This window comes from Hesperophylax consimilis, chromosome 30 (genome assembly GCF_061612785.1).
Source record: "Hesperophylax consimilis isolate HC1 chromosome 30, BYU_Hcon_1.0, whole genome shotgun sequence".
NCBI classification, from domain to species: Eukaryota; Metazoa; Arthropoda; class Insecta; order Trichoptera; family Limnephilidae; genus Hesperophylax; species Hesperophylax consimilis.
The window spans coordinates 9,705,834-9,722,158 of record NC_142865.1 but is presented as its reverse complement, the minus strand read 5'-3'; the positions used below and the strand labels follow the sequence as shown (position 1 = coordinate 9,722,158).

The 16,325-nt window shown below is 34.4% G+C and overlaps 2 protein-coding genes across 2 annotated transcripts in view; both read right to left on the bottom strand.

Annotated features, from left to right (window-relative positions):
* Window positions 1–16,325, bottom strand: part of Hmbs (porphobilinogen deaminase-like protein l(3)02640) — a 42,465-nt gene that overhangs the window by 10,820 nt on the left and 15,320 nt on the right. Inside the window, exon 2 of the mRNA XM_089649726.1 lies at window positions 15,727–15,799. Coding sequence (XP_089505852.1) covers window positions 15,727–15,799 — 73 coding nt within the window. The remainder of the gene's footprint in view (window positions 1–15,726; window positions 15,800–16,325) is intronic.
* Window positions 1,822–4,615, bottom strand: LOC149409608 (uncharacterized). Its single transcript, XM_089649433.1, has 2 exons — window positions 2,709–4,615; window positions 1,822–1,876 (listed from the first exon to the last, which is right to left on the bottom strand). Exons 1-2 carry the CDS (start codon window positions 3,740–3,742, stop codon window positions 1,822–1,824), a joined length of 1,089 nt encoding a protein of 362 aa, XP_089505559.1. The 5' UTR covers window positions 3,743–4,615.

The window sequence follows — 16,325 nt, the reverse complement described above, 5'->3', positions numbered from 1 at the left end:
TTTATAAAAAAAAAAAAAAAACCAAAAAAATATATTTTTCCGCTATTTCAGGGTTCAAATTTTTTCGTCATTATTTGTTTTACTTTTAAATTTTTGAATAGTTTTAATTAGTTGGGTACTTTGATCTTCAGTAATAATTTATAAGAATTTGATCAAAAAAAAAATCAACTTCTGACTCGATTTACTCGAAAACGAAAGCTCAAATCAAAAAAAATTATACTACAAAATCGACTCCAAATGTGATGTAGATTCACCAGTTTCCCGCTTGTACTACGAGTTTCCGGACACCATGTATAATGCATTAGCGGAATCAATTATAGGATACGCAGAAAATAGTTACGGATTAACGTATAAAACGTACTTAAATAAAATAGAACAATTACAAATCCGTTTCCTAAAATTGATATAAGGCAAAAAAAAAATACAATTATGTGAAGGCGATTATAAAAAAATGTTCTCTTTGTGTAATGTGCTCTCTATACATAGTAGGATAGATTACCAACTAACGCTAGATGAATTCTGGAACACAGAATAAAAAAAACCTGTAAACCATAACTACCCTACTAGGCATAGAGAAGCACAAATGTTTATTATTAAAATTTTTTATTTATTATTAAATTTGACATTAAAAATGAGACATCTTATACAAAAATCAAAACGAAAATTAGATCGTTCTACCTCCGTGAAACATGAAAACAAATAATATTGAGGATAAATACCTCGATCAGTGAAAACCATATAATATAATAATAATTTTTTATTTTTATTTTATTTTTTTTATTTTTATTGATTTATTGTGAAAAACAGTATATTCCATTTACATTTCACAAATAACAGTTTATAAATTACAGTTTATAAGAAGTCAGTACATACATTTATTTGCATGGGTAAATACATCAATACTATCTGATTAACCAGATTTGTTAAATAGTATGCTTATCGCCGTCTTAAATTCTCTTTGGTTCAAATTGAAAATGTCAATCACAGAAGAAATGTGATTTAACAAAGTAGTTATTCTCCCCAAAGGCATGATCATTGGTAGGTTGGTCCTGCCCCTTGGAAAAATAAATAATCTGTGCTGTCTAGCTCTGATGAAATTATCAGGGACATAAAAAGAAAATCGTTCCAGAATATCTGGATTGCAAATGTGCCCATTTAGCATCTTGTGCGCCACTAACACCATTGCAATATTTCTCCTAACGTCTAGACGTTCTATCCCCAGCATTCCGGCAAGAAAATCAGAGGGATACAATAAAGGGTAATATCCGAACTCTCGCATGTAGAGGTATCGCATAAACTTTTTTTGCACCTTTTCTACATCATTTGAGTAAAGGGCATCTTCGGGTCCCCATATTATCGATCCACTCTCAAGAATGCTGCGAACCAGAGTAAAATAAAGCATTTTTATGACTGCCGTATTCGTAAAAGATTTCGAATTACATATAACAAAACCCAGCATTCGCATTGCAGAGTTGCACACCGAATCGATATGAGTTCGAAAAGTCAGACGCGTGTCAAAAGTGATTCCTAAATCCTTCGTTATCGAAATATGTTTTAGAGAGGTACCAGACATTTTATAGTTAAAATATAAAGTACGCTTTGCCCTTGTAATGCACATAATTGAACACTTACTACTGTTAAAATGAAGTTTATTTTGATGACTCCACTCTACTATACCGTCGATATCGATTTGTAGACGAATGGAGTCTTCATTTGTCGTTATACAGGTGTATAGTTTAATGTCATCCGCAAATAATAAAAATTTTACAAATCTTATAAACATCCCTATGTCATTAATAAACAATAAAAATAATAGTGGTCCTAAATTAGACCCTTGAGGGACCCCAGAATTTGTGGCGTAGAGTTTCGATGTGAACTGCCCGTAAACAACGTATTGTTTTCTGTTAAACAAATAATTATGAAAGAACAAAAGCAGCATGTATGAGAAGCCGAAGCTTTCAAGTTTATTCAGTAATATGAGGTGATCCACTTTGTCAAAAGCTTTCGCAAAATCATTATATGAGACATCTACTTGTTCGTTATTGTCCAATATATTTGAGACGTAATCCGTAAATACCATTAAGTTGGTCGTTGTAGACCTGCCCTCTCTAAACCCATGCTGCTGGTTTATGAGAAATGGTTCTACTTTATAGTATATACGTTTTTGTATTACGAGTTCAAATAATTTGGCCGGTGCCGAAAGAATTGCCACAGGTCTGTAATTAGATACACATGATTTATCGCCGTTTTTGTGTAAGGGCGTGACTTTTGAGATTTTCCAGCGGTCAGGGAACTTACCGGAGTTAAGTGAAATATTAAAGATATGTAAAAGCGGTACCATTAACGGATCTGCATATCCCTTCAGGACAATTGTGTTAATAAAATCTGGTCCAACAGATTTTTTTGGTTTTAGTTTTTTAATTGCAGCTAGGTAATCATTTTTATTTACACTTAAAATTTCAACATTTTGAGCTAGTGAAGAGTAACCGCCTGGGGTGTACGAGTCAAATTCTGCACTATGTTCGCTATAGACTGACTTAAAGTAATTCGCAAATGCTTCCGGAATATCGGGCCCAGTATGAGTACTTCCGTTCCATGACACTGAGTTTAGAAACCCACCGTCTTTCCTCTTTTCGGATACAAATTTCCAGAAGGATTTCGGATCACTCTTGACGTTTTTTTCGATATTATTTATGTAATCCTTATACGCAATATTTATACTAAGTTTGATTTTAGATCGTAGAATACAAAACTTTTCCCGATATCTTATCAATCCGGTGCGCCTCCAGTTTCTGTGAAGTTTGCATTTCTTTTTCAGGTCACTAATAATTTCACCATTAAACCATTTAGGGTATCTTCTTTCAAAACAAGGTACACGCTTTCTCTCAAAACACATGTCAAAAAGGTCATAAATTACATTATAAAAATATTCTACTGCTAAATCTACATCTTTAAGTTTTAATAAGGGTTTCCAGTCGTGAGAATTCAAGTAAACATAAAAATATTCGAAGTTACCACGTTCTAGATTCCATCCTCGCTTAACACAATTTCCATTGTCGTCATTTAATAAATTCCGACAATAGGCTTTGCTTACATTGAGCGCGAATTCTATATATAAAGATGGGTGGTATGAATCTTCACTAACAAGTGAGTATACGGATTTGAACACTTTTAAGTCAAAATTACTGATAATAACGTCCAAGGTCCTGTTCGTTATATTAGTGATTAAGTTTTTCTGTTCCAATTGAAATAGTTCCATAAAATATAACAAATCTGTTTGAGTTGCTTTGTGACTCACACAGGAGTGTAAGTTAAAATCGCCAACAATAATAATTTTTTTATCTACTAAAAAGTTAAAATTAGCTATGATTTTATCGAAAAAATCAGAGTAAGTAGTTCTCTGTGAAGCCGGTGGAATGTACACTATACATATATAAATACTAATTTCATTTATTTTAGCCTTAATCCATAAGTTTTCGCCATCATTTTCTAGAAACGTGAGTCTCTGGCATTGTTTGACGCGATCACGTCTCGCGGCTAGTAGCACTCCTCCTCCTCTTGATTGGCCTGAAGTTCTGTCCTTTCTGAAGACGTCATATCGTTGATCGAACAGTTGACAATTATGAATACTGTCGTTGAGCCAGGTCTCTGACAATAATATAAAGTCGTTGTCTTGTATAATAACACTATGTAAGAAGTCATCGGTCTTGGATCTCAATCCCCGCACATTTTGATAATACATTGTGCAGGGGAGAGAATTTACTTTAACTCTGCTCTCTAGTCATTTAGTGGCCGCAGAATCGTTTTGTTTGCCTCGGTTTTGGTTAATATCAACCGGATTTTGTCTCGGTTTTAAGTAACGGTAGTTTCTTACCGGTACTCCTCGGGGCCACAAATCTTCCTGCAAAAGTTTATCGTATAACTCATCTGTTACTCCTATACGGAACGCTGCGTATTCCTGAGAATTAGCGATGAATTTCTCTATCTCACAGTTTGTTATATTATTTTTCTCTAGATGCGCTCGGATATCATCTACTGTGGTGTCCTTTGAAATCCTAGATACTATGATATTTCTTATCCTTGGACATACCTTGATACTAGAGGATTTATCGCCATTTCCGACAATCAGATTCTTGCTTGTCCGTTGTCTGCGTTTGACGTTCATCCATTCTTCCTTATTTGGCGCGGTTTTCGCTTCAGATTCGGAAGTTAGAATGCGTGGTTCCGTCGTCTGTATTTTGGGGATCGCGCCGCTGGTAGTGGGGACTTCGAGATGACTTGCGTTATTTTTGGCCTTGGTGGCCGCCCTAGTGCGCATTCGTTCTTTGGTTAGTGTAACAGCGTGCGGGTTGGCGGGGGGGGCGGCGGGCGGTGCGACGACGTCAGCCCAGCTGGCGGTAGCGGGAGGTGTAGGTAGACCATTAGTGTTTACACTGTTTGTCGCCTGTCGATTTAATATTTCTTCCACGGACTTTACACGGATTAATAATTCGTTTATTGTTTTGTTTTGTTCGAGAATGAGGTTTCTCAATTCAAAGAGTACGGTATCACTCATTATTTCGTGCGAGAGTGAATAAAAACTCACGAAAAAATGTTTTTAATTACGGCGCGACAGAAAGACGTGTGTATTCGCGTTCGTATCAATAATAATAGGGAAAGTGAGAGATTTCTTACAATCAAACTGATTGATCAGTTTTGTAGGATTTAAGTAAGGTAAAATATTGTAAAAAAAAATTTAAAAAAAAAACTTGTATGGCCTATCACAATTTGGAAATTTTTTGCTGGTTGCAAACGGTTAAACAGCGTTAGTAAGTGGAAACACCACGCTTTGTATTTTCATTTAAAAGTTTGCATTACACCCTTCCAAATAATTGTATTTTCCATTTGTAATTTGTATTTCAAAAAGTCATTGACCGCCATTGCTTGCTCGTTTGAGAAAAATTTGTCAAGGTTAATTATAAAGTCGCTCTCCGCGTCTGTCTGTGCTCTTAGTTATGCTAAACTACACAACGGCTTTTGATAGGGTTTTCACTATAATTTAGAAAATTTCTTCCGAAAGGTTTATATACAGGGTGTATCGGCAAGTACCCGACAAACTTTAACCAGCTATTCCTCAGCACATTTGGAGTAAAAAATGTTATGGGCGCTTTGCTGTCCGGTAACATTTTTTTTCCATTAAAAACAAAAAATAAATAAAAAATCCACACTCCGTCACTGTCATTTGCACTGTTTCTCGCGTTCAACAGCTGTTATTAGCAAGTGTGTCAAAAAGTGTCCTCGCTCTTTCGTACACACTAAATAATAATAGTTAAAAATGGGACGAATGATGCCGTGCCATTTCGTTGTGATTGTAAAAGCGCGCCAACGTAGGTACGTACGTACATTATTCAACGAAACTCGAACAAAATATTGCCAGACGGGTTTTCAAACTTTGACAAAGGATAAAACATTGGTGACATGTGGTGAAAATATGAATAATAATTTTTTTATTAAAAAAAAATGTTACCAGACAGCAAAGTGCCCATAACATTTTTTACTCCAAATGTGCTAAGGAATAGCTGATTAAAGTTTGTCGGGTACGTGCCGATACACCCTGTATATATATATAATACATGCATATTATATTTGTAGAAAGTAGAGAAAAATCCATGTTTATCCTAGAATTCACATCCTCAAAATCTTACTCCAAATCATTCACAACCAGGAGCAACGCCGGGTACATGTCAGCTAGTTTTATATAAAATGAAAAGAAAAAAAAAATAACCTTCATAATATGTTGTAATTAAACATATTTTTTAGTTTCATATAAAGTGGTATTTTTACAGTTTAGAAGAAAAAATATTATCGGCAAGCGACAAAACAATCCACAAATTCGCCTCTAAATGTGATGTAGATTTACCAGTTTCCCGCTTGTACCAAGAGTTTCTGGACACTGCGTAAATTGAAATTTATTTATCTAACAAGCATTCGCCCGTCTTGAAGATGATGTGACCTTTACTAATTATTATTATTATTATAAATCATAATATGAAAGTAAAAGTGAAGTTGTTTATTACTAAGCAGAATTAATTTCTGATAACAATTTATTATTTCATAATGTCAGTTAGGTCACAATTACAGATTATTCTTATAATACAGATACTTGAATGATTTTTTATAATTGGAGTCGTATAGGACAAAAAAACAAATGTGAATTCTGGGATAAGTGAATTTACCCATCAACCAGATTTTTTTTTCATATTTTAACAATATTAACAGCCCACACTAGTGATAATTATTTTATGAAACATTACTAATTCTAAGATTCACTCAAAAATAATAAAATAATAATAATTGGATGACTTGTGTAGCGCCGTTTTTGTACAAAATCACATCAAGGGCGCTGTACAAATTTATAATACATTTCTACAGTGATCTATGTTATTACTAACTATTTATGGAGATAATATACAGTACAATACTTACCTGGTAGGTCACTTGAGATTAACACTTAATTAATATTAACTAATTGTTTATTAGCGTAATTTAGATACAGGATTTAGGACATAATTAGAAAATTGGATATAACTGGACTTTCTCTCAGGAATGGTATATTTAATTTAAGGGTATGACAGCTTAAAAAGGTTTTTTAGTTTAAACCTGAATTCTGTTGGACTTGTTATGGATCTTAGTTCCGGAGGGAGTTTATTCCAAGCCTTCGGCCCAGATACTCCGAAAGCGCGATCACCAAACTTAGTATTTGGTTTGCGCTTAGGTTCCATCAGTCTGCCTACAGCTGATGATGTTGCTGATCTAAGAGTTGACTGCCTCAGACCAGTGTTTTCCGGGACGCATAGTTCAGAGATGTAGGGTGGGGCCATTTCACTGATGGATTTAAACACCATCCAGCACAGTTTGTACTGGATTCTTTCAGGGCACTTGAGCCAGTGAAGGTTACGAAGGTGTTCTGAAATGTGCGAATATTTTGAAACCCCGGTCATGAGCCGTGCTGCTGCATTAAACAGTTTGTCAATTTGATATTTTGGAAGGCTGGCATAAATGTCGTTGCAGTAATCGAGACGTGAGACTACGTAAGAGTTGATAAGTAGTTTTGTTGCTTCTGTAGGAAGGTTTCTTTGGACAGACTTGAGTTGTCTTAGGTGGAACAAACCGGTGCTTACAGTCCTATTTATTTGACTTTTAAACGAAAAGTCTGAACCCAAATTGACATCAAAAGATCTAAGCGATGATATTGAAAATAGAAAAATGCACGTCCACTTATAATTTATATTCGCTAAATCGATTTATATACACGGTGTTGAGAAACTCGTAGTATAAGCGGTAAAGTGGGGATTCTACGTCTCACAGAGAATGCAAATTCTTTATTTTCGATATGAGCATTTTTTTTTTTTTTTCTTGGAATTTTTTTTTAATTTGACTTAAAAAATTCCAACTTTCGACTCGATATTCTCAAAAGCGAAAGCTCAAACTAAAGAAGTTATACTTCAGAATCAACTCAAAATGAGACATAGATTCACTTGTACCACTGGTTTCCGGACACCATGCACGTATTATAATATCGAATTAATATGGAATATTTTTTCGGCAGCCTGGTCGACGCTTCCACGCATTTTAAAAGACAATAAACAGCTAATATTAACCTCGTAGTGACTGATTTTTTTCTAATTTGACGTAAAAAAAATCTAACTATCGATTTAGATTCACCAGTTTTCTGATTGTACGACCAGTTTCCGGACACCATGTGTGTATCAAAATACAGAATGATAAAATTCGCCATGTTGTTATTATGCCACATAGATATTTACAAACATAGTTCTTGTTACCACATGGCAGCGAGGCCCCTCTGCTATTTGGAAGTTACGTTGAGGCCGGGTGTTTATCTAATCATTACAGCTTGTCGGTGCCATTTATGATTCGATAATTGACCAGAGAACGTGATACGTTGCAGCTCTCTCGGTATAGGTGAGATAGAGCACGGAGGTTAGTTACCAACGAAGGTAATAAAGCCACAGGGGTGGTTCCAACGTAGTCCATAAAAGCCAAAAAGTTGTGCGTACTCTAAGAAACACAAACCATACAAAGGAATATAAAAAATTACCGCCCAAAATGAATATTTTCCATGAACATATATTTCAAAATGTTCAATTAACAATTATTCATACCCGAACTTCATAAAATTCTTACAGCCTACCCTTTTAGTCATGGAGTTATGCACCCCACTGGTGGTTACCAAGCCTTACGGGCGATAACCACGCCACAAAAGTGGGTTAAGAGCCACAGGAGTAGATATAAAGCCACAGGTGTAGTTACGAAGCTACTAGAGTAGTTATAAAGGCACACAAGTGGAACTAGCCACGTAGGTAGTTAAATAAATATTAGGCTGGTTAAAAAGCCACAGAAGTGGTTAAAAAGCTACAGAAGTGGTTATTTATTTATTTATTAACGGACATTGTCCAAATTACAAAATAATAACACGAATAAAGTAAAAAGAAAAATACAGGAGTAGACAAAGGTACATGAAAGCAAAGACATATGGTAGATATAATATAAGAAAATAAAGTGACAAGTCGAATCAAGTCAAGAATACGCCGTGGGTCAGGACCACAGGACACTTATAATATTCCGTCACTTGTTTAGCGACTGGCAAAAATCATTTAGACTTATCCCAAAAAAGTTAAGGTTTTGACTTGAGTTGACCAGTCTACACATTCTGGACAATGGTGAATAATATCCAAAATTTGTCGAATGATGGTTGAGGAAGAGCAGTTCATTATTTCTGAGTCTTTGCGAGGGGATATTGAAAGGAATGAGTTGCAGTAGAGTAGGTGAATCAATAATACCATTTATAATTTTGAAGAAGCAAATGAGGTCATTTCTTTCCCGACGGACTTCCAAAGGAGAGAGGTTTAGAGTTAGTTCAATTTCATCATATGAGTATTTGCCATTTTCTAAACCTAGCCTCCTAGAAATCCCTCTTAAGAACCGATGTTGAACAGATTCAATGCGTCGAATGTGGACAGCATAAAAAGGAGACCAAATAACACAAGGATATTCAAGATGGGGGCGAACCAAGGAGCAGTAAAGAGTTCTAAGGGTATTTACGTTTTAGAAGTCCGAAGTGATTCTAGTGATGCAACCAAGTAGTTTGAGGGATTTATTAACGATTGCAGTTATGTGATCCCGAAAAGAAAGCTTGCTATCAAGAGAGACACCAAGGTCTTTAATAGATGTAACAGTTGTTAAGCAAATATTATTTATAATAATAATAATAATAAGTGTTTTATTATCTTTTTTTTGTGTAACAAATAGATATAATGATATCCTCACTGGGATCTCAAAAATCTCTATTAAAGCCACAAGAGTGAAATCACGGCCACATTTGTGGTTTCAACACCACACAAGTGACAATCATGCCAAACAGGTGGTTAAAAGACCACACAATAGGTCAACAAACCCCAATACCAATTACAATATATGTCACCTGGGACCGTTACTGTTTACAATTTTCATCAACGACATTATAAAATGCTTTAATTATGCAAATGTTCTACTTTTCGCTGATGATATGAAAATATTCCTGCCTATTAATTCTATAATTGACTGCTTTAAACTACAAGAAGATCTGTATAGGCTTAATGATTATTGTATCCGCAATCGTCTCAACATGAACACTTCTAAATGTTATGTAATTACCTTCACTAGAAATAAAATTAAGTTTGACCATAATTATCATATAGCTGGCCAACTACTCAAAAAAGTTACACAAATTCGTGATCTAGGTGTTATACTTGACAGTAAACTTACATTTGAGGCTCATATTGATATGATTGTTAAGAAAGCCCTTAGAATGCTAGGATTCTTATTCCGTATTGGAAAAGAATTTAATAATATCATAACACTTAAAATATTGTATTTTTCTTATGTTCGCAGTCATCTTGAATTCGCTTCTCCCATATGGAATCCTCAATATAATATTTACATAAATCGCATTGAAGCCATCCAAAGAAAATTTGTCCATCATTTAAATTTCAAACTAAATTCAAACCTTGACGTAAACAGCTCGATGGACCTTTATGGACTTAAGCCATTAAAAACTAGAAGAGACTCCGCAGATATAATATATCTCCATAAAATTATCAATGGCTTTATTGATTGTTCTCCCCTTCTGTCTGAAATTAATTTTAGAGTTCCGAGCGTTAGAACTAGAGAAAAATCACTTTTTCATCTCCATAAATCTTCTACTAATATAAGACAAAATGCGTTTATATTCAGAGCCTGTAGTATATTTAATAAGAATTTTAATGATATGGACATATTCTCAAGTAATTTAGGAACCTTTAAAAGATATGTAATAACTAACATTAAATAATTTTAAATATTCTACTTGAAGTTATCATGTTTTTGCTTTGAATCCTTTCCAGTTACTTACCTTCCAATTTATACTCATGTGTTCAATTTAGTTGTAGGTATACATTTATTATATTGTTATTATTGCTATTGTGTAGTGTTATTGATTGCTGCTGTGTTGAAATTTTACAATACATTTTGTTTTGAATTTTAGTTGGTTATTAGTATATCAGTTAAATTTAAATTTTTGAAATTTAGCTGGTTATTAGTATATTATTTGTGTTCCTAGATCTGTTATTATTTTTTATTTATTATTTACAATTTTGTATTTTTTGTAAATTTCTCAGGCCACGGGTACAGAACCCTTAGTTTCTTGTTTTAATATTTTTTATTATTATTATAATTTTAAGTGAAAATCTGTTATTGGATTTTATCTTTATTATTTAGTTTATTCTTATATATGTAAATAATCTGTTGATTTTCCCAAATAAATAAAAAAAAAAAAAAAAAAAAAAAAACAAAGCCACAGGAGTGGTAAAAGAAAGGGTGGTCAACAGCAACGAGGATAGTATTAAGCCACACGGGTTATAACCAAGCTACATAGGTGATTATTAAGCCATCTAGATGGTAACAAAGCCACACAAGTGGTAAAAAGGCCACATGGATAGTGACCAAACCCTAGGGTGGATGTTGCTTGCCATTTTGAAGTTTAAAAAAGCACACGGATGATAATAAAGTCACAAGTCACGGTTTTGTTTCAAAATATTTAATTCAGCTTTATTGAATGCTGTATTTTAATTCATAAATAATTATGCTAATTAATATTGTTCAGTAAATAGTGAAAACAATTTAGATACGAATAATATACCATTATTTATAATAAACTGCAAACATAGTAATATTAATGCTTACTCAGCATTTTTGCTTGATATTTTTTATTGGCTCAAGTGTTATGCCTGAATAACAACAAAATATTTTGAAATAATTTACGGATTAGCTTTACAAAGTTATTTGTGCAGGCGGTTGAAAGAGGCATTAGAGACGCCATGTTTTTTTTATCATTTCGCTGTGAAATTATTTTGGGTTGGTGTCTTTCAGTTTGTTGTTGCCACTGAAGATATAACCCGAAAAAAATGAATTGTGGGCGTTTCTACGTGCCCGAAGTAAGATCAATTTTCCCTTAATTCCTATTAAAATTATCAAACATTTTAAAAATCTAAATTCTTTCTTTAAACAGAAAATCAATTTCATTGGTCTGTCTGGGACTTAGGAGTCGAAATGTCTTGTGTAAATCGGTGACATTAGTTTTGTTTCAATTCGATTTAGACCACACTTCTAGGCATTTATCTGTTCAGTGAATAACATGGCGTATGTTGATGACTATAATTGAAATTTATTTTGTATGACAGTGTTAAAAATGAGGAGATACCACAGACCAAAGAAGACATAAGACATGTCTTAACGCAAAATCTGGATATTATTTCGAAGAGCTGGAGGCAAACCACGTGACCACCTTTTTTGGCACCAAGAAGTTTCAAGCATGTCTTAAACAAACCATGAAATCTTTCGTACTTTGAGCTCTGACGAATGCACATAAAAATACCAGACCTGCGCAAAGTAAAGTTCGCTACAGTAAGGTAAAGGTTTGTAGTGCAGTCTTGTGGGACTTTTCTGCGCAAGGCTTTCTCTTATAATTCACAATATGTTAATTTATACTGGGGTGAGTAAGTTAGTAAATATTTGTAAAAGTGTCTACTGTAACAAAATATTCGATTTTGGAAACAAGCTGAAAATCTGTTAGCTCGATTTGGAATCGTTAATTATGTGTATTACACAGCGAGCAATTCACGCGAAATTCTACAATACAAGTTGCCTGTAAACTGTTGGTTTAATTAATAACTTGTTTTGCCGATGACACCGTTATTTTATTTAACTCTTTGCACGCGGCCGTATCAACTGTTGTTACGGCAAAAAGTCTATACTCACACGTGGCTGTATCAACAGTTGATACGGAAACTTTGACGGCCGATATTCCAGAACTCGTTCGTCATAAATGTATTTCTTGCTCACTTGGACATTCGTAGAACTATCACGATGCTGACATCTACAAGAATTTCTCAAAAATTAAATTGTATTTCATAAAAAAAGATCGATAATCAAGTGCACCTCTTCGCGCCATTTAGTCCTTTAGTTTACATTTTTGTCAACGGATGGCGTTAGTACTAGTATGTCATTCACAACTTTTCATAACTAAAAATGATAAGTGATCATGGTGTCCCACTTGTGTCTATCACCTAAGTACACACACGCCGAGTGAATGGCGGGACCACATTCAAAAGATACGGTACGTCTTTGTGTGAAATTTTATGTTTTTGTTTTTATAAACATCTAAGAGTGTTGACATACGAGGATTTGTTTTCAAATTGTGGAGAATAATCTGTTCTGTCTATATAGTCCAATAAATCATGCCAGAATGCTATAATTTTACATTTAACTGCGTGCATAGGTATTTGAAAATATGTACCGCATACGGGTATAGATAAAACGGAGCAAATTAACGCGTTCAAAAGGTTAATGAAAGTGATTAGGTAACCAATTACAAAGAAGCTGAACATGGGCTTGTACTTCTGCAAAAACGGCTTAAACAAAACTCACTTACACTAAATGTCAACAAAACGAAATACTTAACATTTTCTATAACGGCCAGAGGACAACCAGCTGAGGATTATGCTCTCAAAATACATGATTGTCAAGGAAAAAACTTAACGCAATCATGTCACTGCCCCACCATAACACTTTTCCAGAAACATAAAATATCTCGGCGTTGAAATCGATGAAAATCTTCGATGGGACACTCACATAAATAGCATTACAAAGAAACTTACAAAGCTCATGTACTACTTTAGAAACGTACGCAATATACTAAATAAAAATGATCTATATAAAGTGGTACTATGCTCTTTGCCAATAACGCATAGAATATGGCATTATTGGATGGAGATCTGCCTCAAACCTTCACATGAAGCAGCTCGTTAAAACACAAAAGTAATAATAAAAATAATCCTGAAAGTACCCGTAAGGACTCCAAAAGAAATTTTTGAAAAATTTAACGTTTTCAGCATTATAAAATTGTACTCAAAAAATGCACTACTCAATTTTAAAGAAAAATATGAGTACCTTACTGAACAACACACCTACACTACAAGGAAGAAATCCTTAAATCTACTAATCATTCCAATATTAAATACATCTTTCGCCCAGAAAAACCACTATTTCCATACTATAAAATTATATAATGCCCTTCCTATTGAAATTAAAAACACCATGGATGTAGAAAAGTTTAAAAAGACATCAAATTATGGCTAACTAAACATGAAGATGAGGAAATCATTAAATTTATGAAGTAACCCCAACGCAACCTACAGACAACAAACGTAAATAATTTTTGCTTAATTTATTTTATATTTTGTGGGAACCAATAAATTAGAAGATGAAGAAATCACGATCAACACAAATACAACAAGCTACAGTCCGCCTCGGTACAGGAATACCTAGTGAGGAGGAATGAGAACAAACTACATCACTTTATATTTTTATTTTACTTAATATTGTATCTTTTTTACTTTATTTTATATTGCCGTTATTATTATTGACAAATCACTGGAAGCGACACTCCCACCCCACCTCCCCACTCTTGTTTGTTTCCCACTCCCTTATGTACAGGTCGATCTTATCTTACGTCCGTGTGAGGTCCGGTAAGAATTCCGTGCTAATTTAAGCGTAATGGTTAAGTTTAATAAAGGGACACTTAGATAATTTGGGCACGTAAAGCAGATGTATGAAAAAATGAGTACATGGAAGTTATACAATGAGGAAGTTAATGTTAGAAGAAGTCGGGTAAGCCCGTGGAAGACATGGCACAATGAAGAGAATCAAATATTTGAGTCAGGTCATATCATGATACCCCTGATTTATTATATGTAATCTCTTTTCATACTCCAAGCAGGTCGGTTACAAGACAGTACCTATCATATTATTGTAGCAATTCTACATCAACGTCCCAATATCACACTCCTATGCGACGGATTCAACAGCTAGGAAACAAATACTACGATGTTGTTGATATATTTAGTACATCAATTTCAATATATAAGCATACCCTATTGAAGTTTTTTTCATCAAGTAGTGGAATATTTTAATAAAGGTATTTAATTTGACTAACACATAATAATGTTGTCAACTGAAACAGAAAAAAATATTTTGGATTATTTATGTTTTGTGCCTACATGCTGTGTAGATCAAGTTCAGTTATATTTTGACTTTATTTTTTTGCAATTGTTTTAAATAGTCGTTTCCTGCACTATTTTCGTGTATAATTTCGTAAATATTTTTTATATATATATATGTAAAAGCCTTAATAGGTGTGAAATAAAAAAAAAGAGTCTAATGAGAAATAATAGAAGAGTATGTATGAAAAAATATAAAAACGTGAATGAAGCAAGTGCGTGTGCCGGGATAGAGTTATTTTGCAGTCTGTCCTCTCTGGCTATGTGAAACTGTGTGATGGTTAGTTCGTTGGGACGGATTGTTTGGAAAGGTCTCCCTCAACCTGTCTCTCCCAGTCCGACCCGCCACACAATAGGTGGCCAAAAGCATCTGCGGTCAAGACCTAGACAAACCTCTTCCCATGAATCCGGGCACCCCTGCTAAGTCACCAAACGAGCGAACCACTTGGAGTTACCTATGGCAGGGGTGTCGTTTATCCAATATAATATAGCCTCCTAAATTTGTGAAAAATGTGTTGAAATAATATCGGAACCTGAATAGAACTTGAATTCTAACTTAGAAATTTGATGAATTGTTCAAATTCTGTGAAAAAATCCGTCCTTGGTTATGTTTGTGACATTAAGGTTAAACGCAACGCTCGTTGTATTCTACGTGTTCACAGATGGCGTTAATTAATTAATTTTGTTTAAATACGCTTTTGCAAGGTATTGCTTTCCAGTATTAAGACAAATTATTTGTTTGCGCCCTCATATACGCAATATGAATATGAATAAATAGTTTTGTCCATATAAAAACTCAATTCTATCGAGAAAGGCATACAAATACAATATTGGATTGAATCATCGGTAAAATATTGTATTTGTGTGCCTTTCTCGAAAGAATTAAGTCTTTAAACGAACAAAACTATTGATTCATATTCATATTGCGCATATACGGGCGCAAACAAATGATTTGTCTTAATATTGTAAAGCAATACCTTGCAAAAGCGTATTTAAACAAAATTAATTAATTAACACCATCTGTGAACACGTAGAATACAACGAGCGTTGCGTTTAACCTTAATAATTATTGATAAAAAAAAATAATGCTTACCGATTTCGAATTTCTTGTCGGGATTTAGTTGCTCCAGTAAAGAAATAACGTGACATGTTTGTATAAGCGCCAGCTGAAACAAATAAGAAAAAACTGTTAAATGACTTATTTAGCAATTAACAAAATGTTTAAGGACCAGATCTGAACAGCCGGGTACATCCCGACCTTCCTTTTTTTTTCCTATCCCCTCTCCCATTCCACTTACAGTTCTAGAATGGAAGATATTCTCAATATCGCCCTCGTAAAAAAACCATCATTCAGAACTGAAACGTTGCAGGTACCTTCCCACCTTCCTCTACACCATCTCCTTTCCATCCCCTACCTTCAGTCTCGCAACATACCCTAATTGGACATTTCATAGTCTCAATGTCTCCAAACGGTTGGGAGCAGTTAGGACTCCTGTGCAGTATTCAATTTGTGTGCGCCCTACTGTCGAATTTGGCAGCCATCTCTGGTCCGGAGCCCCTAAATACCTGAAAAAAACCCTTGACTCTGTGCAGAAACGGGCGGTCCGTTTGATAGATTCCCCAATCTTAACAAACGGACTGCAATCTTTAGAGCACAGGCGTCAGGTAGGTATGCTTTCCTTGTTCTATCGG

Excerpts from the sequence above, each read along its gene's own strand:
- LOC149409608 (XM_089649433.1), bottom strand. The coding sequence starts at position 3,742 with ATGTATTATCAAAATGTGCGGGGATTGAGATCCAAGACCGATGACTTC. Across the intron at positions 1,877-2,708 it reads AAACTTAGTATAAATATTGC|TTCACATCGAAACTCTACGC; the intron begins GTATAAGGATTA and ends GTTTACGGGCAG.